Source organism: Tasmannia lanceolata, unplaced genomic scaffold (genome assembly GCF_043159265.1).
Source record: "Tasmannia lanceolata isolate RefF3 unplaced genomic scaffold, GAP_Taslan_0.1 ptg000012l, whole genome shotgun sequence".
NCBI classification, from domain to species: domain Eukaryota; kingdom Viridiplantae; phylum Streptophyta; class Magnoliopsida; order Canellales; family Winteraceae; genus Tasmannia; species Tasmannia lanceolata.
In genome coordinates, this window is record NW_027518689.1 from 19,017,223 (window position 1) to 19,040,888 (window position 23,666).

Below are 23,666 nucleotides of genomic sequence, written 5' to 3' on the forward strand. Positions count from 1 at the left end.
ATTCTTCAGACATCCACAGAAACATAGATTAAAGATACATCCCAACATGACTATAGCTTATATCATCATATCCAACAGTTAGAACTAGAACATCCTTGGTCTAATTCTATTGATGTAACAAGTACACACAAATTATATGAATGGTAAGGATAGTCATCAAATCAACGAGTCAACAGGGTTATTTAATCTTGATTGCATTCCTAACGTAAATCATACATGAATAGACAGAAGCAATTATCAGAACATGTGACTAATACGATCATCCTATCCTAATTCCACATTCAGTGCAAATAGTCCCTGAGATAACCAAGAAAGCAATTTCCATCAAGACCGCTCCCTGGACAGAGGAATGCCAGGCCGCCTTCGAGGAGTTAAAACAATATTTGTCCTCTCCACCGCTATTGACAAAACTGGAGCCTGGTGAGGAGCTACTCTTGTATCTATCTATAAGCCCCCTGGCTCTGGCAGCAGTCCTAGTTCGTGAGGAGCACAGCCAACAAAAGCCGGTCTACTACGTTAGCAAAGCCTTGCACAATGCTGAAATAAGGTACAAGCGGGTTGAGAAATTGGCTTACGCGCTGGTGATGGCGGCCAAGAAGTTGAGACCATATTTTCAAGCTCACACGATAAAGGTCCTAACTGACCAGCCGCTCAGGCAAGTTCTCCATAAACAGGACACCTCAGGGCGACTCGTTAAATGGGCCATGGAACTGAGTGAATTTGACATCCGGTACCTGCCCAGGCCCGCAATCAAGGCTCAGATATTGGCAGATTTCGTAGCTGAATGCTCCATCCCCCAACAGGCTGCCGAATTTGAAGTTGTTCAAACCCCAGTTATGGAAAAGTCAGTCACTCATGAGGAGCGGGCAGCAGATGAGGCTGAAGCAGAAATCGTCCCCGCGCCAGCGGAACAGGATCTGTCAACTGCTAAGCCCATCTGAGAAGTGTACGTGGACGGGTCTTCGAACAAGGGTGGTTGTGGTGCCGGCCTGATTCTCACCGGACCAAACAGCTTCACCGTAGATTATGCCCTACGGTTCGGATTCCGCGCATCTAATAATGAGGCAGAATACGAAGCCCTCCTCGCCGGGATGAATCTCGCCGTTCAAGTCAAAGCCCAAAGGGTGAAAGCCTACTGTGATTCCCAGTTGGTAACAAATCAGATTCAAGGAACGTACGAAGCCCGCGACGAGCGTATGATCAAGTACCTCTCCCAGGTCCGACAATTATCCACCAAGTTCAAAAGTTTTGAGGTCGTCAGAATCCCCAGAACAGAGAACACAAAAGCAGATGTACTATCTAAGCTAGCCGCATCCGGATACACGACTCTCGAAAATATATGTATGGAGTTCCTACAGAGATCCAGTATCGAAAGAAAGGCCGCTGAAGTCATGGAGGTAAAGCACGAGTCCTGCTGGATGGACGAGATCGTCGACTACCTGCGTAGTGGGAAACTACCCGAGGCGAAGAAAGAAGCCCGCAAGGTGATCCAAAGGGCAGCCCGGTTTTCACTCGATGGCGAGAACCTGTTCAAAAGGTCCTACACCCTCCCATACTTAAAGTGTCTCCGGCCCAGCGACACCGCGTACGCCCTGCAAGAGACACACGAAGGTATTTGGGGAGAGCACCTGGGGGACAAGGCCCTGGCAATCAAAGTTTTGCTGAGAGGTCTGTACTGGCCGACCTTGAGACAAGATGCACTGACCCTGGTCAAGAGGTGCGAGAGATGCCAAAAGTTCTCCCCCACCATCCACCAGCCCGCTGTATCTATGGCTCCAATCATCAGCCCGCTACCCTTCGCGATTTGGGGGATGGATATCTTGGGCCCCTTTCCACCGGCCTCCGGAAGGCGCACCTTCGTAGTAGTGGCCATTGATTATTTTACCAAATGGGTGGAGGTCGAACCTCTAGCCCAGATCACCAATCAGAGATGTACTCAACCACATTTCCCCAAGTCACGAAAATAACTTGGAGAACTGGGGGGCAACTGCTGAGGTGTAAAAACAGCAGCCTATTAGCTGCCGACACGTGTCTTGAGGGGGGCCCACCGCAGACCCCGCGTCAGCAGGGGTAGTTTGGTAATTACCACAGAGTAGGTGAGCTCGGGCCTATAGCTGGTCGACACCTGTCTTGGAGCATTAACTCCCCAACTACCCCAATTTTTCTCTATAAAAGGGCCTCCAAAGCTCATAAATCAGGGTATTGAATTCTCACCCACCACTCTTAAAACTCCCTCTTCACTCCGGCTCATACTGACTTGAGTGTCGAAGGGCCTGTCCGGAGTATACTCCGGGTCGGTCATTCTGACCTCGTTTGCTTCTGTGCAGAACACATTTCATCCGGACTCTATTTCCTTCTCTTCAGCTCCTCGGGCCCTCCAGCTCGGCTCTTACGTCACTGTCATATCTGTTAACCGATTTCAGGCCTAACAATACCTTTGTTTTCTCACCCATTCATCCAAGCCTCAGTATTTATAGAGAAAGGTTTACTTTGTATTAATGGTGAGGAGATTTAAGGGTAAGGCTAATCAAAGAAAATAAATCTTTCAGTTACTATTGTGGCTTAATTGGAGGGAAAAAAGGAAAGAGAAATCCAACAAAATAAATAGGAAAGAGTTGGGTGATTTGATTTCTAACGGGGGGAAGAGTTGTGGGAATTGGATTCTCATATGATGGATCCTGACCGTTGATTATATGTTTAACACGGTATATTTAAAGGCCACAGAGCCTTATGATTGTCCTATTGGAGTGGATTTAGATGCAGAGAAACGGTTCTGATAATTGAACAAGTGGACCCCGTATTTACATAATCAAAAACTAGAAAGGACATCTATTGCTTAGTCAATTTCTTCTTTTCCACTACAGCTGCAACAGATTGCATTAAAGCCAGTGAATGATTTATTTACTTAAAATGGTTTCAAAAACTGCTGCAAATGGTAACGCTAACTTAAGGAAAAATCCCTACTTTCTATGTATCAAAATTAACTCCTATGGGATGATTTTAACATTCTGATGAATAATGACCATTGATTATATGTTTCCAAATCTGATCTCATTTCACTATCAGACATTGGCCCACTGGGTGGCGCATCATATCAACGGTTCCGATCATCAAACACATACATAATAATGAAACCCATGTTTGATCATGGTTGCCGAGCAATCCTTCGTTTAACATCATCACATTATGTTTATAATAGTGAGTCAAAAGTTGGTGGAAGATGGGGTGAGGTCTTTCATTGACCCTAGTGTGTACAATGTTTTGATGCGAAGGGGTACATAATACCTGCCAGTAGAGAAAAATCCAATCTAACCATTACGATATGGTCCCTTATAATAAATACCTCCAATACCATAGGGCCAAGACTCTCCAAGAGTGGAACCTTTTCAAATCCAATTTTATTTTGAAAATAATCTTAACACAATCTACACAAAACCCACGATATGTCAAAGAGGGTAACAAAGAAACTCCATTGTCACAAGACCCCATTGATGTCGGACCCACATACGATCAACAATGGAGCATACAATCTAATCAAAAGATTACGAAAAAGATAATCGTGGGGCTTAAGAGCTGGTCCATGTTTGGAGAGAACTCCAAGAACGAAAGAGAAATGAACGTCTCTTCAAAAATACCCTTCTTTTCATTCAATGCCAAAATTGCCTCTTTATTGGATTCGTCATCTCTAAATAAGAGACGTTGTTTACAAATAGCAACTCATAAAATTAGCAGTAAGCCTTTGCCCATTTCAATAAATAATTGAAACATGTTCGTCCATACAACCTTCCATTTATAGAGACAAGCTCTGTCCAATTGTAATGTGCACAGAGGAATTTGCCAATTAGAGGTGGCGGTAACTCTTGTCAATTAGAGGAGACAATGACTCTTGATAACACATTTTCTTGGGTTTATAATAAGATACTTTCTTTATTCAATTAATCTCCTTAAATAGAGATAATAAGCAACAACTAATCAGAAAGTTACGGCTACAAACTAGGAATGATCTAATCCTAAGATCATGAAGATAAAATAGCTAACAAGAGTCATGCTAATGATACATGACTTATTGAAATACTTAACGTATTAATTCCTAACAAATAGGATCGGCAACATAATCCAATCAAATAGGATCCGCAACATATCATCCACCGCACGCAACATTTCCCATTCCTTCAAGCAACCTTGTCCACAAGGTTGAAGTTGAGACATTCCTTGCGCATGGTCCACTCATTGAGCCAAGTAGCTTCTGCAGGTGTGGTGCCTTCAAACTGGACCAGATATTCCTTGTAGAACCGTCTGCCACGCTTCCTTCTACAGACTTGAAGTACTGCCAGTGGCCTTGGTTGAAGCTGGCCTTGGTCATCTTCTCCAGGGAGCTCGACAAGGGCCACATTTCCATCTCCTAGTCGTTTCTTAAGAAGAGATATGTGGAAAACCGGGTGCACTTTAGAATGAATGGGAAGATCAAGTTTGTAAGCAACCGTCCCAATTCGTTCAAGACTTTTGTAAGGACCGTAAAACCGGGGAGAAAGTTTGGTGACCTTCTTAAGATGAACAGAACTTTGCCGATATGGTTGAAGTTGAAGATAGACTATATCACCTACCGCAAAATTCCTTGTCAGTCCGCCCTTGGTCTGCTAATCTTTTCATTCGTTCTTGAGCCACTTGTAAGTTTTCCTTTAGTAACTGGAGAACTTCATCCCGAGAGAACAAAGCTTCTTCTACATCCAAGTCTGAACTTGTACCTTTGACATAGGAGAGCAATCTTGGAGGATCAATACCATAGACAACCCGAAAGGGAGTGAAGCCGGTTGATGAATGTGTGTTGGTGTTGTGCCAAAACTCGGCTAAGGAAAGCCAAAGAACCCAATTTCGCGGTTGAAGTCCAGCAAAACAACGCAAATAATTTTCAAGGCATTTGTTGACAATCGCGGTTTGACCGTCCGATTGTGGATGGTAAGCCGATGATAGCTGTAAATGCACACCTTGAAGGTCAAATAGCTCTTGCCAGAAGTAATTGATAAAGACTTTATCACGATCCGAAACGATTGATTTTGGTATCCCACGAAGCTTAATAAAACTGTCAGCAAATGCTCTTGCGACTGAGGGAGCCATGAAGGGGTGTTTGACAGCTACAAAATGTGAATATTTAGATAATCTATCCACGATGACCATAATAGTATCCTTACCTTGGGATTTCAGCAGACCCTCAATAAAATCCATGCTACTGTCCTCAAAGATAACCTTAGGAATTGGCACTGGTTGCAAAGTCCCATATGCTTTGACATTTTGCGCCTTAACTCGCTGACATACGTCACATTTTCTGATAAAATCTCGAACATATGAACGTTGTCCAGGCCATGAAAAATCTCTAGCAATCCTGTGCAATGTTTGGTGGAAGCCGGAATGGCCCCCCATCGAGCCTCACGCATGGCTCGGGTAATGTCTTCATTTGCTGCATTAGTCGCTGAAAGTAGTATCCCTTCGTGATACAAAATCCCATCACGAATAGTATAATAGTAATGATCATGTGTACCTTCATTATATTGCTTGAGAAGGTCCTGTAAGTCTTGGTCCGATTGATAACCAGCCTTCAAGGTTTGATACCACTGAGGAACAATGGTGGAAATGCCAAAGAGATCTTGTCGAGATAGTGCATCGGCCACTCCGTTGAGGGTCCCCTTTTTATATTCTACGACAAAATCATAACCAAACAATTTAGAGACCCATTCTTGTTGTTTTAGAGTATCAATTCTTTGTTCCAACAAGAATTTGAGGGACTTCTGATCTGTCCGAATGATAAACCGATTGTTGAGTAGATATGGTCTCCATTTTTTAATGCCCATCACCAAAGCCAATAGCTCCTTCTTATATAAGTTGAGTTGTTTAGCTCCCAAAGCATGGCTTAAGAAAGCCAAAGGGTGTTAAGATTGCATTAGAAAAGCCCCCACGCCTCTCCCACTAGCATCACATTCAATTATAAATGGCTTTGTAAAATCTGTAAGAGCTAGAACCGGAGGAGAAGACATAGCTCGCTTCAAATTATTGAAAGCCTCCTTGGATTCGGTTATCCACACAAACTGATTTTTCTTCAACATTTGAGTGAGAGGGGCTGCTACTGTACCAAAGTCTTGTACAAACTTCCGATAATACCCGGCAAGTCCCAAGAAGCCTCGTAGTGCCCTCACAGTTTGTGGCAATGGCCAATCAATTATGCACTTAATTTTCTCCTGGTCTACGGACACTCCCTGTTTGGAAATAATAGGGCCAAGATAGTCTATGGCTTCACAAGCAAATCGGCATTTAGATTCCTTGGCATGTAAGTGATGATGCTCTAGAAGTGATAGTGTAACCTGTAAATGCTTCAAATGGTAATCAAGGTTATGACTATAAATCAAAATATCATCGAAAAAAACAAGAATGAATTTTCGTAAATATGGACGGAGAATTTCATTTATCACCGATTGGAAGGTTGAGGGAGCATTCGTGAGTCCAAACGGCATTACTAAAAATTCATAGTGTACCTCATGAGTTCGGAAAGCCGTTTTTGGGACATCATCCGTGGCCACTCGTATTTGGTGATAGCCGGAGAGAAGATCTTCTTTGAAAAAATTGTGGCTCCATGTAATTCGTCAAATAAATCATCTATCACCGGAATAGGATATCGGTCCTTCACCGTGATAGAACTTAGGACCCGATAATCCACACAAAGCCACCATGAACCATCACTTTTTTTTACTAACAAGATAGGAGAGGAATACGAGCTGTGACTATGCCAAATGATACCATCCTTTAACATCTGTGTAACCTGCCTCTCAGTCTCTAATTTCTGAAAATGGGCATACCTATAAGGACGAACACTTACAGGTTTATCATCGATTAAGGGATTTTGATGGTCCTGGGCCCGAGATGGAGGCAAGCCCTTGGGCTCACTAAATATGTCCTTGTAACGCTGCAATAGCTTATGAACGGACCTGATGAGCTGGAATTAATTGGTCCTGAACCTGCTGGAGTGAATTGGGCCCCACAAATGTGAAATAGAAGCCCACGTTGTCGACTTGGCTCCATTAGGTTTAGTACAGCAACATCTTTTTGGTGATCTCCATAAAGAACACAAGAACGACCTTCGTGCCTGAACTCCATTGTTAACTTCTTGAAGTCCCAAATGATTGGACCGAGTGTACATAACCAAAGAGCACCCAGTACAGCATCGCACCCTGCTAGAGGAAGTAAGTGAAATTCGGTGGAGATAGAGGTACCTTGGAGGTTAAGCCGTACATCGGTGCACCGTCCTTCGCTATGTAGAGTCTCCCCATTGGCAACCATGACACTGACTGGTTGATTTTCTTGCCTCTGGATCCCAGTTTTCATTGCCATACTGGGGTCAAGTAACGCAGGGCGACGCAACAGATTGATGCTTTGACACCAAATAACACAGGGCGACACAATGGATTGATACTTTGATACCAAATAACGCATGGGCGTAGTGGCGGATTGAATTGAGGCGGCAAAAACAAGCAGCAGATGGCTTGTTGTAGAGATAGCAGCAGGTGGCTCTCTCATAGAGGGTCAAAAGAGCAACATGTGGCTCTAGTGGACGTTCTCTAAAAGGCAACAATAGGCAACCAAATTTTATTCCAATAATGATCAAAATTGTTTTCAATGATGCTTATTTATAGGCTTTTGAAAAGACTAATCCTAATCCTAATCCTAGTCATACGTTAATTAATTTCCTACTCTAAAGAAACTTCCCAAAACAATAAAACTCCTAACCTCAATCAAATTCCTAAAAATCCTCTAACTAAATCTATATAAAAGTGAAACTATTAACTAATTCCTTTTCTTGGACGTCACATTTAACGAAATTGCTAAAATTACTTAAAGCAAATCTTAAATAAAATCAAACTAAAATAGGACTCTTTTGAAGAGTAGTAATCAACGTGGACCACTGATTTGAGCGCCGCATAATATCTTTTGATTAGAGGGATTCTGACTGTCCGATCAAGTTTCTAATGATCTTGACCGTTGTCTTCTTGAGTGCGCAAGATGCACCTGCATTAGACCCCCTTTCTTGAAAAGAATTCGACCACGAGTTCAGATCAAATGATATGTTAGCACTCTTTGCTCCAACTTGGAATTGGAGGCCTTTCCAACAGATTAGATACTTCCACCAGGTGGCACGTGCGGGCAAACGATGGAATTTGATTTGAGTGGAAAGCTTGCCCTCGCTATGTTCATCTAACCTTGTTTGCGAAAGAAGATAGTAGCTCTCGCTTTTGTCGGAATCAAGGGCTTTGAACTCGGTTTCAATCAATTCTTCATCGGCATCCTTATCGATTTCGTCTTCTTCCTCCAGGGAATCCTCAAGGAGCGGTTCTTCTGGTATCTGTGGATCTTCAGGATAGATGGAGATTGTGCTTTGCTCAAACTATGTTCACCAACACGCTGGTCTAATCTATCAACCATCGCCTTGACTTACTCAGTAAGGGTGTCGATCTGAGTTTGAAACTTTTCATCGCGAACCTGTTGTTCTTCATCTCGAACCCGTTGTCGTTCTTCCATATCACTTATAATTTTAAACATCTTGGAGATTATATCCGCTCGTGATAGAGACATGGTGACCACTAATATTTTTCTGATCCAAGATTACAAAGGAGATGGAATCCTTTGTTCCCTTAGATCTGATACCAAATAACGCAGGGCGACACAACAGATTGATGCTTTGATACCAAATAATGCAGGGCGACGCAACGGATTGATACTTTGATACCAAATAACGCATGAGCATAGTGGCAGATTGAATTGAGGCGGCAAAAACAAGCAGCAGATGGCTTGTTGTAGAGATAGCAGCAGGTGGCTCTCTCATAGAGGGTCAAAAGAGCAACAGGTGGCTCTAGTGGACGTTCTATAAAAAGCAACAATAGGCAACCGAATTTTATTCCAATAATGATCAAAATGTTTTACAATGATGCCTATTTATAGGCTTTTGAAAAGACTAATCCTAATCATAATCCTAATCATACGTTAATTAATTTCCTACTCTAAAGAAACTTTCCAAAACAATAAAACTCCTAACCTCAATCAAATTCCTAAAAATCTTCTAACTAAATCTATATAAAAGTGAAACTATTAACCAATTCCTTTTCTTGGACGTCACATCTAAAGAAAATTGCTAAAATTACTTAAAGCAAATCTTAAAGAAAATCAATCTAAAATAGGACTCTCTTGAAGAGTAGTAATCAACGTGGACCAATGATTTGAGCGCCGCATAATATCTTCTGATTAGAGGGATTCTGACGGTCCGATCAAGTTTCTAATGATCTTGACCGTTGATCTTCTTGAGTGCGCAAGATGCACTTGCATCATCAAGGAAGTTATGGGTACTTCCTGAGTCTATTAAAACGCCAATGGTTTTGTGGCCAAGGTTTGCAGTGATTCTCATGGTATTGGGAGTTTGTGTACCAGAGATGGCATGGAGAGATATGGTTAAGGGTGTTTCATCATCCCCATCAGATAACTCCATATCAACAAAATTTGGGTTGTCGTCAGTGGCTTCCAAGAGAAAGAGGGTTTGGGTTTTACATCGATGGCCAGGGACGAATTTTTCATCAGAATTATAACATAGACCGCGCTCCCTACGGTCCTTCATCTCGGCATGGCTTATAGTTGGGATAGTTGGTTTTTTGTTCAGGCTAGGGCATTTGGGGTGGTAAGTGTTTGGCACGGATTTGGAAGATATGAAGGAAGTCTTCTTTTTTTGTCTTTTATGTAGGCAAGGGCTATGGCTTCATCAATGGTGGATGGTCTAAGGAGTTGCACAATGTCTCTTATTTCTTCTTTGAGCCCACTTATGAAGTTCTTGAGATGGAAGCTCTCTGGTAATCCTTTCACACGATCTGACAGCATCTCATATTCATCAACATATGCGGCAACAGTAGTAGTTTGGTGTAGCTTGGCCAATGCACCATCTGGATCTTCGTATTCTGTAGGTCCAAAGCAGCGGTCCAAAGCCTTGGTGAATGAGGCCCAATCCGAGATGAGACCTGCATTTTGAAGATACTTAGAATATTGTAAGGCTTTGCCTTTAAGGGAGAAGGAAGCATACAATATTTTTTGGACCAGAGGGTGTTGTCTAGCAAGAAATATTGATCAGCTTGCATAATCCAACCGGTTGGATCCTCAGTTCCATCATATTTTAGGAGTTCAACTTTTGGCAGGTTAGGAAGGGGTGCAGGAGCTGTTTCTCCATTACCGGAAGAAGAAGCAGGGGGTGATCCACGAGGTCGGGCTGAAGGAGCGGTTGTTTGGGATAGGGATAGTTCACGCAAGTGGTGAATCTCTTTCTACATTTCGTGAACCAATTGCAAAGGGATGTTGTTCTCTGGTTTTGCTACTCCTTTTGCTGCTGCATCATCTCCGCAACCTCTCTAACTCTCATGTTAGCCAGAGGGTTGTCGGTCATGGTGTAGGAACGTAGGCTCTGATACCAGTTGTAATGTGCACAAAGGAATTTGCCAATTAGAGGTGGCAGTAACTCATGTCAATTAGAGAAGACAATGACTCTTGATAACACGTTTCCTTGGGTTTATAATCAGATACTTTCTGTATTCAATTAATCTCCTTAAATAGAGATAATAAGCAACAACTAATCAGAAAGTTCCTGCTACAGACTAGGAATGATCTAATCCTAAGATCATGGAGATAAAGTAGCTAACAAGAGTCATGCTAACGGTACATGACTTATTCAAATACATGACTTATTCAAATACTTAACGTATTAATTCCTAACAAATAGGATCAGCAACATAATCCAATCAAATAAGATTAGCAACATATCATCCACCGCGCACAACACCAATATTCAAAGAGGCAAGATAAAAGAGAACAAAAAGGAAAATCCTACGAAATTTGCTTGAATAAAATAGTTCCTAAATCCTATTGCAGCAAGAACTAAAATAGCTTAGGAAAGTTGCTTTTAAAACAACCTAAGAATATAAACTTGCTAATGTAAAGGGGCTAAAATCAAATAAGAAACCATAAGAAGGCAACATGCCAATTACTTGAAAATGTGTTGACATGCTACAAGGCATGCAAATGTTAGATAGATGAAAATCTAAATTTGGGCTTGCTAGTCGGCCCTCTTGGGATGATCCACCAATGCCCATAGTACTCGTGTGCCCCCTCTAGAGGAAAATCTGACCTCAAGTTTAGTTCGGTGTTGTTGACTGTTACGTACCCAAGATTAGCTGGAAGATTTTCTTGATTTCCTTAGTAGTAGATTTCCTTATTTCTTGCTATAGCTAGGATATTTCCCTCAATATTGGTTTCCCTTTATTTTTATCTTGTTTCCTAAGTATCCTTTAGGATTTGGGAAGTTTGGATTGTTTCCTAAATAGTAGAAATGCCAATTTTATAAGTATGTAATCTCTTTCTTTTTAACGTATGAATGGAAAAGCAAGGACTGTTTTAGGAGATTTGGCCATCTCGATTAGGACTACATTGTTTCTTTCTCTCTTATTTTTACTTTTATCCAAGGGGTCGTATCATCTGGTATCAGAGCTATGGCTAATGAAAGTCATGCTACCCGAAACCAGCGGATGGAGGTAGAGATTTGATCGCTCAAGGAAGGATACGACACGCACGGACATATTCTTGATGATATTCTAAAGAAATTGGAAGCCTTAGATGTAGCATGCCAAAGTTTGGTATCATCAAAGGTTCAAGATCTAGTGGATGACTCTCCCGTAGCACCACAAGTAAATCAAGAAAATTTTAGAGACATGCAGACATATCTTCGTACCCTTCGTCTAGAATTTCCAAGATTTGACGGATCAGATCCAATCGGGTGGGTTTTTAGTGCTGAACAATTTTAAAAGTTCAATAAAATACCAGATGAGAGTATGGCAGCTTTGGCATCGATCCACAGGGATGCAATACCATGGTTTTGCTGGATGGAGAAGACCATGGGTGTAATGGCATGGTCAAAATTCAAGCATGCTTTATGTGCTCGGTTTGAGCCGCTCGGAAGCGACGATCCAGGAGGAGAACTATCAAAATTAGAACAAACGGAATCTGTTTGGGAATATCAGTCGCAATTTGAGAGATTGGTCAACCGAACTGTATAATTACCCGAATCATTCTTAATAGAATGTTTTGTTTCAGAAATTCATGACGATATCCGGACCGGTGTTAAAATGTTTCAACCGGTTACTCTCCAGCATGCTTCCCAACTAGCCTTGTTACATGGGGAATTATCTCTAGCTAGTGGTCGATACTCGCACCCACCACTACCAAATTCATCGATGTCGACCCCTACAGCAGTTGCCCTCATGAAGGAAGGACCATTACCACCAAAAAAATTAACACCTACCGAATTGATCGAGCAGCGCAAGAAATGATTATGCTATAATTGCGATGAGAAGTATAGCCCACTCTATCAATGTCAAGGACAGTTGGCGATATTAGAAGGATTTGGATTTGAAAACGAGGAAGAAGAAATAATACAAGTAGAAGGATCTTAGTCCTTGAGGACAAGGACTCTTAAGAGGAAGGGAATGTTACGTACTCAAGATTAGTTAGAAGATCCTCTTGATTTCCTTAGTAGTAGGTTTCCTTATTTCTTGCTATAGCTAGGATATTCCCCTTAATATTAGTTTCCTTTTATTTTTATCTTGTTTCCTAAGTATCCTTTAGGATTTGGGAAGTTTGGATTATTTCCTAAATAGTAGAAATGCTAATTCTTTAAGTATGTAATCTCTCTCTTCTGTAGGCAAATCTTTGTCGGGTATTCATTCCTAAGACTTGATATCTGTTTTGTTTCCTTTCTAGGATCTCTTTTTTAACTCTCTCTAAGATGAAGACAAAGTATTGTTCAAAATGTGTATTTTTTTCTTGTTTCTAGTTCTTTACCCCCTCCCCCCCAAATTTTTATCTTCCCTGCAGAAATCTCTCCAAATCTCACTCTTCTCTTTTACCCTTACTACTTCCTTCGATTGAGCACTTCCACTAGTTTTCTTCATTTCTGAGATTTCTTTCTGATTGTTAATTTTTATTGTATTTGACTGTTTCAATCTTTTTTCTTCTGAGTATTTCAAGTGCTATAGTTTTGTTCTGGTTGTAATTGTGGCACGTACACACACACACACAGAGAGAGAGAGAGAGAGAGAGAGAGAGTGAGAGAGAGAGAGAGAGTGAGTGAGTGAGTGAGATGCTTTCTGAAGAAGGTGACACGTTATTGTTTATGAGCAATAAAGGTCAGTCTTTTCTTCTATTTCTCTAGCTTTCCTTGATTATTAGAAAAGATGATTCTTTCTTGAAAATTAAAAAAACGAACTTTTCAGTTTGAGGCCAATAAAGATTGGGATACTCTGGTGGTAAGGCAGTCCCTACTGCAATTGATGTATATGGTTGACCTACAAATGCGTATTTATAACCTAAATGGCTAACATTCAATGAAAAATGGCAAAAAATAAGTAATTAGGTGGTTAGGAATCGGGCTTTTGGTAACTGAACAATTAAAATTGATAGTTTTCACATTCCTAAACCGATATTGTTGCTGCTGTTTCATATAGGTTCTTTAATTCAAAGAGAAGCCAGGGAGGAAGCTATGGAAACCCTTGGAAGTGACATTTTGCATCATGTTCTCTAAAGACAAAGTAATATATATATATATATATATATATATATATATATATATATATAGAGAGAGAGAGAGAGAGAGAAGTGTTCCTACACAAGTGTACAGGTAGGTTACCTGCACACGAGTGGAGAAACAGGGTGGGGGCCCACATGTTCGGGGGATCAAAACCATTCATTTGGAAGGCCCTTCCATGGATAGGGTGTGGCCCAAAAATTAGCCCCATTGGATCGTCCTAACCCAATCAAAGGTGGTGGTGGTGGGGGGTGGGAGGGGGGATGGACGGATCCTTTTTTTTCTCTCCACTCAGACTAATCCACCTACGCAGCTTCTTGTATTCAAAGTGATTCGTGTATCGACTCCAATGATACTATTGTTCCTCCCTAAAAAGATACCATATCTAAACCCTCAAACCTCAACCCCTTCTTTTCCTTTTTTTTTAGAGTTCTTTCTTCCTCTTTTTTGGGTTTTTAAACCTAGCCCTAACCACATTACCTCTTTAACCCTAACCCTAGCTGAACCCTCTCATCCACCCCCACTATATTTTTGTCCCCTTCCCTTGGCCATCTGGCAACCCCAAACCCTAAATCCCGTATCTGATCCGTTTAAAACCCTAACCCTAGTTCTTTCTATTTTGTGATTCTACCATACTGGTTTCCCTTTGTGACCAAATCATCCCCTATTTGGCTCTTCTTAATGAACTAAAGAGGTTTGCCATACTCTTTCTCTTGATATTGGTGGCTTGTGCAATGGTTATTATTGGTATTTTCTCGTGGTAATCGATTTGTTTATGGTTTCGTAGAAGTGGTGGTGTTGTTGATTGTTGGTTTCTCCGTAGTTGGTTGATGATTCGTGTTGTGATCTCTTGGTTGGTTCATGTGTGGGGTCTTGTTGGAGGGTGAGGTTGATTGTTGTTGATTTCGTATTATCTACTGCTCGTGGGTATCGTGTTGGATGTTGATTATTGCCGTGAGACCGAAGTGTTAATTGGTTGTTGTTGGTGGTTGTGTGGGAGGTATTGTCATCTTACATGGGTTTTGTCACCTTCATTATGGTGGTTGTTTGTTGGTGTCTACTTTACTTGGTGGATGTGTTGGAAGTATTTTGTGGAAGAGTGTAGATGTTCACTATTATTAATTGCTTAAGTTGGTGATAGGATTTTTTGTTACTTGTTGGTAATTGTTATCAGCGTTAGCGTAGTGGTTGCCGACTGTTGTTGGTTGCGTCATGAATCCTATTGATTCATCTTCGCAGCATATGGCCTCCCTTAAAGTTGATGGGGTTCTTGTTCCATCTACGGTTCCCTCCACTAGTTATTCTCATATGGGGACCCACATAGAACCTCCTCTCCAAATGACCTCTATTCGTTTTGATGGAAATAATAATCCTGCTTGGAGGAGGGCAGTTTGTATATATCTTCTGGGTCGAGGCAAGGTTCGTTTTCTTGAGCAGTCTCCTCCAGATGTGGAAGATCCCACTTATGCCAACTGGGAACAAGAGGATGCAGTGATTCGATCCTTCTTATGGGGTTGTATGGATTCGCAGCTTGCTGCTAATATGATGTATCTTGATTCATCTAAGGAAGTCTGGGACCAAGCTGCGATTTTGTACTCAAGAGCAGATAACATTACTCACATGTGTGATCTATTCTCAGAGTGGTTTAAATTTCAGCACGGTGATATGTCCACAATAGATCATTATAGCTCATATATTTCATTGTGCAGGCAGCTTGACACACTAATGCCTTTCACTGTCAATCCCATCATCCTTGCAGAGCGTCAAGAAAAACTGCGTGTGGTTCACTATCTTGATTCTCTAGGACCAGATTATCTTCAGATGAGACAGCAGATTTATAGTTCTTGGTCCCTTCCATCTCTTTCCGAGCCATTTTCTCGAGTACAGCGGATGAGAACGGTTCCAGTTAGTGATCATCCTCTAGATGGATCCGCTTTGGCCACATCCATTGGGGGAGATCGTGCTCGTAGTTTTACTAGACTTGGTCGAGGACGAGATGGAGGTTCCCGTGGCCGTAGCCGTGATGGAGGTAGCTGTGGCCGTGGTCGTGATTCAGGGGGAGGGGTCTCGATATTGTTCACACTGTCGTATGGAGGGACACACTATTGATTATTGTTATGATTTACATCCGGAGCTTCGTCCATCTCGGTCTACCACCGCATTTGTTGCTACATCTGATAGCCACCCCCATGCCTCTGTTACAGGATCTGCTTCTCCTGCTTTGCCACCTGTTTCTGCTGCTACTCCTTTGGTTCAATGAGCCTCCATGATGATTGACCGAGCTGAGTATGAAGAACTTTTGCTCCTACGTGATCGAGGTAAGCAGCCCATTGCCACTTTTGCCCAACCAGGTAGCTCATCTTGTTTCCTTTCTAGCGATGTTTCTATATCATGGCTCATTGATTCAAGGGCATCCCACCACATGACTGGTAATTTTGAACTACTTTCAAGTCAGCATCATCTAGTACACCTCATACTGTTACTTTAGCAGATGGTACTAAATCAATTGTCTCTGGGGTCGGTGTAGTTCCCATCTCTAAATACATTTGTTTATCTTCAGTTCTTTATGTTCCTTCATTTCCTGTTAGTTTATTGTCTGTGCGTCAATTGACGAAAACTCTAAATTGTTATGTTTCTTTCTTTCCTTCTTATTGTGTTTTTCAGGATCTGAAGACTGGGACGAGGGTTGGCTTGTACTATCTTCATTCTACTCCTATTGGTGCTGCGCTTCACACCTTAGTTGGTGCTTATCAGTGGCGCTGTCGTTTGGGCCACCTTCCTGTTGATAGTCTTAGAAAATCTCCTTTTATTACTACATCTGTGACATTCATTTTCTTGTGAGTTGGGAAAGCACCATCGTGTGTCTTCCCTTTGCGTGGTGTTCGTCGTGCTTCACTGCCTTTTGAGCTTATTCACTCAGATGTGTGGGGTCTTTCACGTACTGTTTCTTTATTTGGATTTAGATACTTTGTTATATTTGTGGATGATTTTTCATGAGTTACGTGGTTATTCCTCTTAAAGGACCGTTCTGAAGTGTTTAATGCGTTTCGTAGTTTTTACTTTGAAATTGTTAATCAGTTTAAATGTTCTATCTCTTACTTGTGTACAGATAATGCTAGAGAATATTTTTCTAACATTAATTGTTTTCGTCATTTTCTTGATTCACGTGGCATCATTCATCAATCATCTTGTGCATATACTTCAAAGCAAAATGGTGTTGCAGAGAGGAAGATTAGATATTTATTAGATATTACTCGCACTCTCATGTTTCAGATGCATGTCCCAAAAGTCTATTGGGGAGATGCAATGCTTACAGCATGTTTCTTAGCAAATCGCCTCCCTTTTTCAGTGTAATCTAGCAAGACACCTTTCGCTACAGTATACCCATTAGGTGATCCCTTTCCTTTACTTCCACGTATATTTGGGTGTACATGTTTCGTTCATAAGTTAGGACCTGGTCTCGATAAGCTAGATCCTCGGGCTGAAAAATGTATCTTTTTAGGTTACTCTCGTACCCAAAAAGGATACAAGTGTTATAATCCACGACTGAGCAAAACTTATGTTTCTGCAGATGTTACTTTCTTTGAGGATAGTCCTTATTTCTCATACTATCCTTCCACTTCTGTTGAGGTACCAACTACACTATTTCCACTGCCACCTTATTCTGTAGATCATGACAGATTGTTTTCTCAACTGCTCAGCCATCATCTCATACAGCTGATCCTCGTCCTCAATCGGAAGCTCCTACGTTAGGTACTTCTCTTCCTATCTCTGATTCACCTATTGCCTCTCGCACTCGCTCACATACTATTGCACATCCCATTTCCCAGTTTGTTTCCTATGAGCATCTGTCACATTCCTTTCGTTCATTTGTTTCTAGTATCTCTTCTATTTCTTTGCCTAAGTCTATTTCAGATGCTCTTGCTCATCCTGGTTGGCTAGTGTCTATGAATGCCGAAATTGCTGCTTTGCATTCAAATAATACGTGGCGACTTGTTTCTTTGCCTTCTGGTGCGAAGACTGTTGGGTGTCAATGGGTCTTTGCAGTTAAATATCTTCCTGATGGCACCATGAACGGCTTAAAGCTCGACTTGTGGCTAAAGGGTATGCTCAAACTTTTGGGGTTGATTATCAGGAGACATTCTCTCCTGTGGCCAAGATACCATCTGTTCGAGTTTTGATTTCTATTGTTGTTAACCGTGGCTGGCCACTTTATCAACTTGATGTGAAAAATGCATTTCTCCATGGTGATCTCGGTGAGGAAGTGTATATGGAGCAACCTCCTGGGTATGTTGCTCAGGGGGAGATGTGTTTATCAGTCTGTCGTCTTCAGAAAGCTATTTATAGACTCAAACAATCTCCGAGAGCATGGTTTGTGAGGTTCAGTGCTGCAGTTTTGAGATTTGGTATGAAATAGTACTCTGTTGATCATTCTGTCTTCAGCTATCAGTCCACTACTGGATACATCTTCTTGATTGTATATGTGGATGATATTTTAATCACAGAAGATGACATAGTTGGTATACGTCGTTTGAGAACTTGTCCTCAAGAAGAGTTTTCTACTAAAGATCTGGGGTTCCTCAGATATTTTCTTAGAATCGAAGTGGCTCGTTCTCAATATGGATTGTCTTTATCACAGAGGAAGTACACCTTAGATATTTTAGAGGAGACAGGTTCTATGGGGGTAAAGTCAGCATCTACACCTATGGATCCAAATGTTAAACTACTTCCAGATGAAGGTGATTTGTTCGATGATCCAGGACGATATAGGAGACTTGTTGGAAAATTGATTTATTTGACAGTTACTCATCCCGACATTTCTTTTGTTGTGGGGTTAGTCAGTCAATTTATGAATTCTCCTCGGACTTCTCATTGGGCAGCAATAATTCAAATTATTAGGTACTTGAAAGGTACCTCAGGAAGAGGATTGTATTTCAAGAAGAATGGTCATGAGAGAGTAGAGGGATTTACAGATGTTGACTGGGCAGGATCTCCAACTGAAAGAAGATCAACAACTGGTTACTACACCTTTGTTGGAGGTAATATTGTATCATGGAGAAGTAAGAAGCAAGACATTGTGTCTAAATCAAGTGCAGAGTCAGAATACAGGGCCATGTCTTATACTAGTGGGGAACTAATCTGGCTACATTCCTTCTTATCAGAGATTGGTCTCTCATCTTCAGGTCCAGCTCGATTATATTGTGATAACAAGTCTGCAATTTATATTGCCAGTAGTCTTGTCTTCCATAAAAGGACCAAGCACATTGAGGTTGATTGTCATGTCATTCGCTAGAGGATTCACAGAGGCGAAATCTGTACCATGTCCACTCGATCAGGGATCAACAGATCAACTTGCAGATGTGTTTGCCAAAGCCTTAGGACCCGCTAAGTTAAAAGATATTTGTAACAAGCTCAGAATGAATGACATATACACTCCGGCTTAAGGGGGGGTGTTAAATAAGTGCACAAGCCTAAAGGGCATTTATGTCATTTCACACACACACACACACACATAATTAATAATATTGTGTGTGGAGAGATTGAATCTCCCAACTCTCTCTCTCTCTCTCTCTCTCTCTCTCTCTCTCTCTCTCTCTCTCTCTCTCTCCTTTTAACACGTACCATTATGGACGAAGAGCAAGGTAAGATATGCACTTCTTCGGGAATGAAAAAAAATCGATCTACACACTGTGTGTCCATGTTTCTGCCCATTTTTCCTCTCCCCAAATGGCAGAGTTAAGATGATCCATTGGGGCTGATTTTTTGGGCCATACCCTATCCATGGAAGGGCCTTCCAAGTGAATACTTTGGAACCCCAAAAAATGTGGGCCCCCACCTTGTTTCTGCACTCGTGTGCAGGTAAGTTTACCTACATAGTTGTGCAGGAACACCAACCTCATATATATATATATATATATATATATATATATATATATATATATATAGAGGAAAAGGATTGTACGCTCGAGTGTACCTAACCTTAGGTACGCTCGAGTGCCAAATCACATGGGTCCCAAATTTTTTTTGGTCATCTAAACCATTCATTTGCAAGGCCCTATCATAGATAGGGTGTGTACCAAAAATCAGCACCATTGAATCATCCTAACCCCTCCAAAACTGGAGTGCAAAATGGGCAGATTTGTGGACAAACAATGTCTGTCCATTTTGACCTCCACAAATGGATGGGTTAGGATGATCCTATGGAGCTGATTTTTGGTATGCACCCTATCTATGATGGGGCCTTGCAAATGAATGGTTTAGATGACCAAAAAAAATATGGGACCCATGTGATTTGGCACTCGAGCGTACCTAAGGTTAGGTACACTCGAGCGTACAATCCTTTTCCTCATATATATATATATATATATATATATATATATATATATATATATATATATATATATATGAGTTAAGTGAAGCTACACATACGTGTAGCTAACTTAGCTACACCGACGGCTTAAAATACAGTGGGCCCACATTGTTTGGGTGATCCAAACCATTCATTTGATAGGACCTCACATTGATAGGGTGTGCCCAAAATATCAGCTCCATCGGATGATCGCAACCCTTCAAACTGTGGAGGCAAAAATGGACAGATTTGTGAAGGCTTTTACACGTCCATTTTTGCCTCCACAAATCGTAGGGTTGCGATGATCCTTTGGAGCTGATTTTTTGGGCACACCCTATCTATGTGAGGGCCCATCAAATGAATGGTTTGCATCACCCAAACAATGTGGGGCCCACTGTATTTTAAGCCGTCGGTGTAGCTAAGTTAGCTACACGTATGTGTAGCTACACTTTTCTCTCTCTCTCTCTCTCTCTCTCTCTATATATATATATATATATATATATATATATATAGAGAGAGAGAGAGAGAGAGAGAGGAAACTGTGGTGAGCTAGCTTGCCCAATCACATGGGTCCCTCATTTTGGGGAGTGATCCAAACCATTCATTTGCAAGGCCTTATCATAGATAGGGGGTGTACCAAAAATCAGCTCCATAGGATCATCCTAACCCCTCCATTTGTGGAGGACAAAAATGGGGCAGATTTGTGTCTGTCCATTTTTGTCCTGCACAAATGGAGGGGTTAGGATGATCCTATGGAACTGATTTTTGGTACACCCCCCATCTATGTAAGGGACTTTCAAATGAATGGTTTGGATCATCCTAACAAAGTGGGCCCCCATGTGATTGGGCAAGCTAGCTCACCATAAGTTTAGTGAGCTTAAGCTCACCAACAATTTCCTCATATATATATATATTAGGTAAATGGTTTCTGAGCTCAAGCTCAGATAGAATTTATGAGCTAGAGTTTTTAAATAGGATCGGTGCCTATGTTGTTTGGGTTATGTTAGATATTGATTCTATAGGACCTAACATAGATAGGGTGTTCCTAAGAAATCATCTCCATAGGATCATGGTAAGCGTTGATTTGTGGAGGTTTAAAATGGACGTCCACAAAATGGTCCATTTTGTGCCAGTACAGATCGAACGGTTAGGATGATTTTATGGAAATGGTTTCTTAGGAACAACCTATCTATGTCAGGTTCTATGGAATGAATGGGTTGGATGAGTCAAAGAACATGGGAGATGCCCTATTTAAAAACTCTACCTCAGAAATTCTATCTGAGCTCAGATACCGCGCCCCCATAGATATATTTATATATGAGAAAAGTGTTCCTACAAGATCGTGTAGATAAGTTATCTACTCTGTCGGCTAAAAACACAATGGGCCCACATTGTTTGGGTGATCCAAACCATTCATTTGATTAGACCTGGCAAAAAGTGACCCGGACCCGCGGGTCCACCCGGCCCGCACGTAAATTTACGGGTCCGGGTCACCTGTTGGTGACCCGTTAGAAATTGACCGCGGGTCCACCCGGCCCGTCAAAAGTGGGCCGGGTCGGGTGGACCCGCGGGTGCCCGCGGGTGCCCGTAAAAAAGTGCAAAAGACGGTTTTTTTACTTTTTTCCGTAGTTTTCTCGGTAATTGTCATATTTTATATGTAATTTTTTTACTTTTGACCTTTTTACGGTAATTTTTCATTTCAAACTTAGAAATTCTGAGAATATTTCAAAAATCCGTAATGATTACTTCTCTTTATTCTCTTTGTTGCTAGCAACCTTTGCCTCAGACCGTACTTCACCCAATCTTTGCAGCAAAGGAGGGGCTACAAGCCGAAAAATAGCCCAGGAGAAGGTGGCTAGCAAATCCCTAAATAAAAAAAAAACTCTTAAAAAATACGTCAAAAATCCGGGTGACCCGCGGGTCGACCCGGCCCTTACGGGCCGGGTGCGGGTCCAATGTCAATGACCCGTAGAATTTTACGGGTCACTTTGACCCGGCCCGTTTGACCCGGACCCGTACGGGCCGGGTCAAATCCGGCCCGGCCCGCCCGTTTGCCAGGTCTACATTTGATAGGTCCTCACATAGATAGGGTGTACCAAAAAAATCATCCCCATAAGATCATCCTAACCCTTCGAACTGTGGGGTAAAAAATGGACAGATTTGTGAAGGTTTATACCTGTCCATTCCTCAACAAATCTAAGTGTTGGGATGATCCTATGGAGCTGATTTTTTGGTCACACCCTATATATATATATAGGAGGGGGGCGCGGTTCGTGAGGTAGAGCTCAGCCTTCGCTAGAGCTTATAATACCCCATCTCCCATAGTTGTTTGACTCATCCAACCAATTCATTCGATAGGACCTCACATAGATAGGGTGTTCCTAAGAAACCATCTCCATACCATAATCCTAACCATCCGATCTATAGGAGCATAATTTCTAGCCATCCATTCTAAACCTCCACAAATCATAACCCTAACCCTAACCCATAACCCTAACCATAACCATAACCCTAACCCTAACTATAACTTATAAAACTAATGAGTTGGATGACTCAACCAACTATGGGATATATGGTTTGTGAGCTCTAGCTCAGGCTGAGCTCTACCACACAAACCATTTTCCAATATATATATATATATATATATATATATATATATATATATATATATATATATGAGAAAACGGTTCCTACACATGTGTAGATAAGTTCTCTACAAACTAGCTTAAAAAACAGTGGGGGCCACATTATTTGGGTGATCCAAACCATTCATTTTTAAGGCCCTCACATAGATAGGGTGTCCACAAAAAATCAGATCCATAGGATCATCCTAACCATTCGAACTGTGGAGGCCAAAAATGGACTAATTTGTGAAGGTTTAAAGACATCCATTTTACCTCCACAAATCGTAGGGTTGGGATGATCCTATGGATGTGATTTTTTGTAGACACCCTATCTATGTGAGGGCCTTTAAAATGGATGGCTTAGATCACCCACACAATGTGGGCCTCCACTGTATTTTATGCTAGTGTGTAGAGAACTCTCTACACATATGTGTAGGAACCGTTTTCTCTCTCTCTCTCTCTCTATATATATATATATATATATATATATATATATATATATATATATATATATATATATATATATGAGGAATAAGATTGTGCGGTCGACCGCACCAATCTTAGGTGCGGTCGAGGGCCCCAAACTCATGTGGGCCCACTTTGTTAGGATGATCCAAATCATTCATTTGAAAGGCCCTTACATAGATGGGGTATGTACAAAAAATCAGCTCCATAGGATCATCCTAACTCATCCATTTGTGGAGGTCAAAATGGACAAACACTGTTTGCCACAAATTTGCCCATTTTTGCCCTCCACTTTTGGAGAGGTTAGAATGATCCAATGGAGCAGATTTTTTGTACACACCCTATCTATGATGGGGCCTTGCTAGTGAATGGTTTTGATCAACACAAAAAATGTGGGACCCATGTGTTTGGGCCTTCGACCGTACCTAAGCTTAGGTGCGCTCGACCGCACACTCCTTTTCCTATATATATATATATATATATATATATATATATATATATATATATATATATATATATATATATAGGAAAGTGTTCTTAAGCTATAGCTTGGATAAGCTTATCTGAACTATAGCTC

The 23,666-nt window shown here is 41.4% G+C and overlaps 3 protein-coding genes across 3 annotated transcripts; 2 read left to right on the plus strand and 1 right to left on the minus strand.

The window, feature by feature from the left end:
- Nucleotides 1-1,091: 1,091 nt before the first annotated feature.
- LOC143888604 (uncharacterized) lies at nt 1,092-2,896 on the plus strand. The gene is made up of 2 exons (XM_077393046.1): nt 1,092-1,668; nt 2,865-2,896. The coding sequence occupies exons 1-2, from the start codon at nt 1,092-1,094 to the stop codon at nt 2,894-2,896; spliced, it is 609 nt and encodes a 202-aa protein (XP_077249161.1).
- A 2,302-nt stretch (nt 2,897-5,198) lies between these two features.
- On the minus strand, nt 5,199-5,846 carry LOC143888605 (uncharacterized). The gene has a single exon (XM_077393047.1). The coding sequence runs from the start codon at nt 5,844-5,846 to the stop codon at nt 5,199-5,201; it is 648 nt and encodes a 215-aa protein (XP_077249162.1).
- A 9,017-nt stretch (nt 5,847-14,863) lies between these two features.
- LOC143888606 (uncharacterized) lies at nt 14,864-15,911 on the plus strand. The gene is made up of 2 exons (XM_077393048.1): nt 14,864-15,680; nt 15,856-15,911. Exons 1-2 carry the CDS (start codon nt 14,864-14,866, stop codon nt 15,909-15,911), a joined length of 873 nt encoding a protein of 290 aa, XP_077249163.1.
- The last annotated feature ends 7,755 nt before the right edge of the window (nt 15,912-23,666 follow it).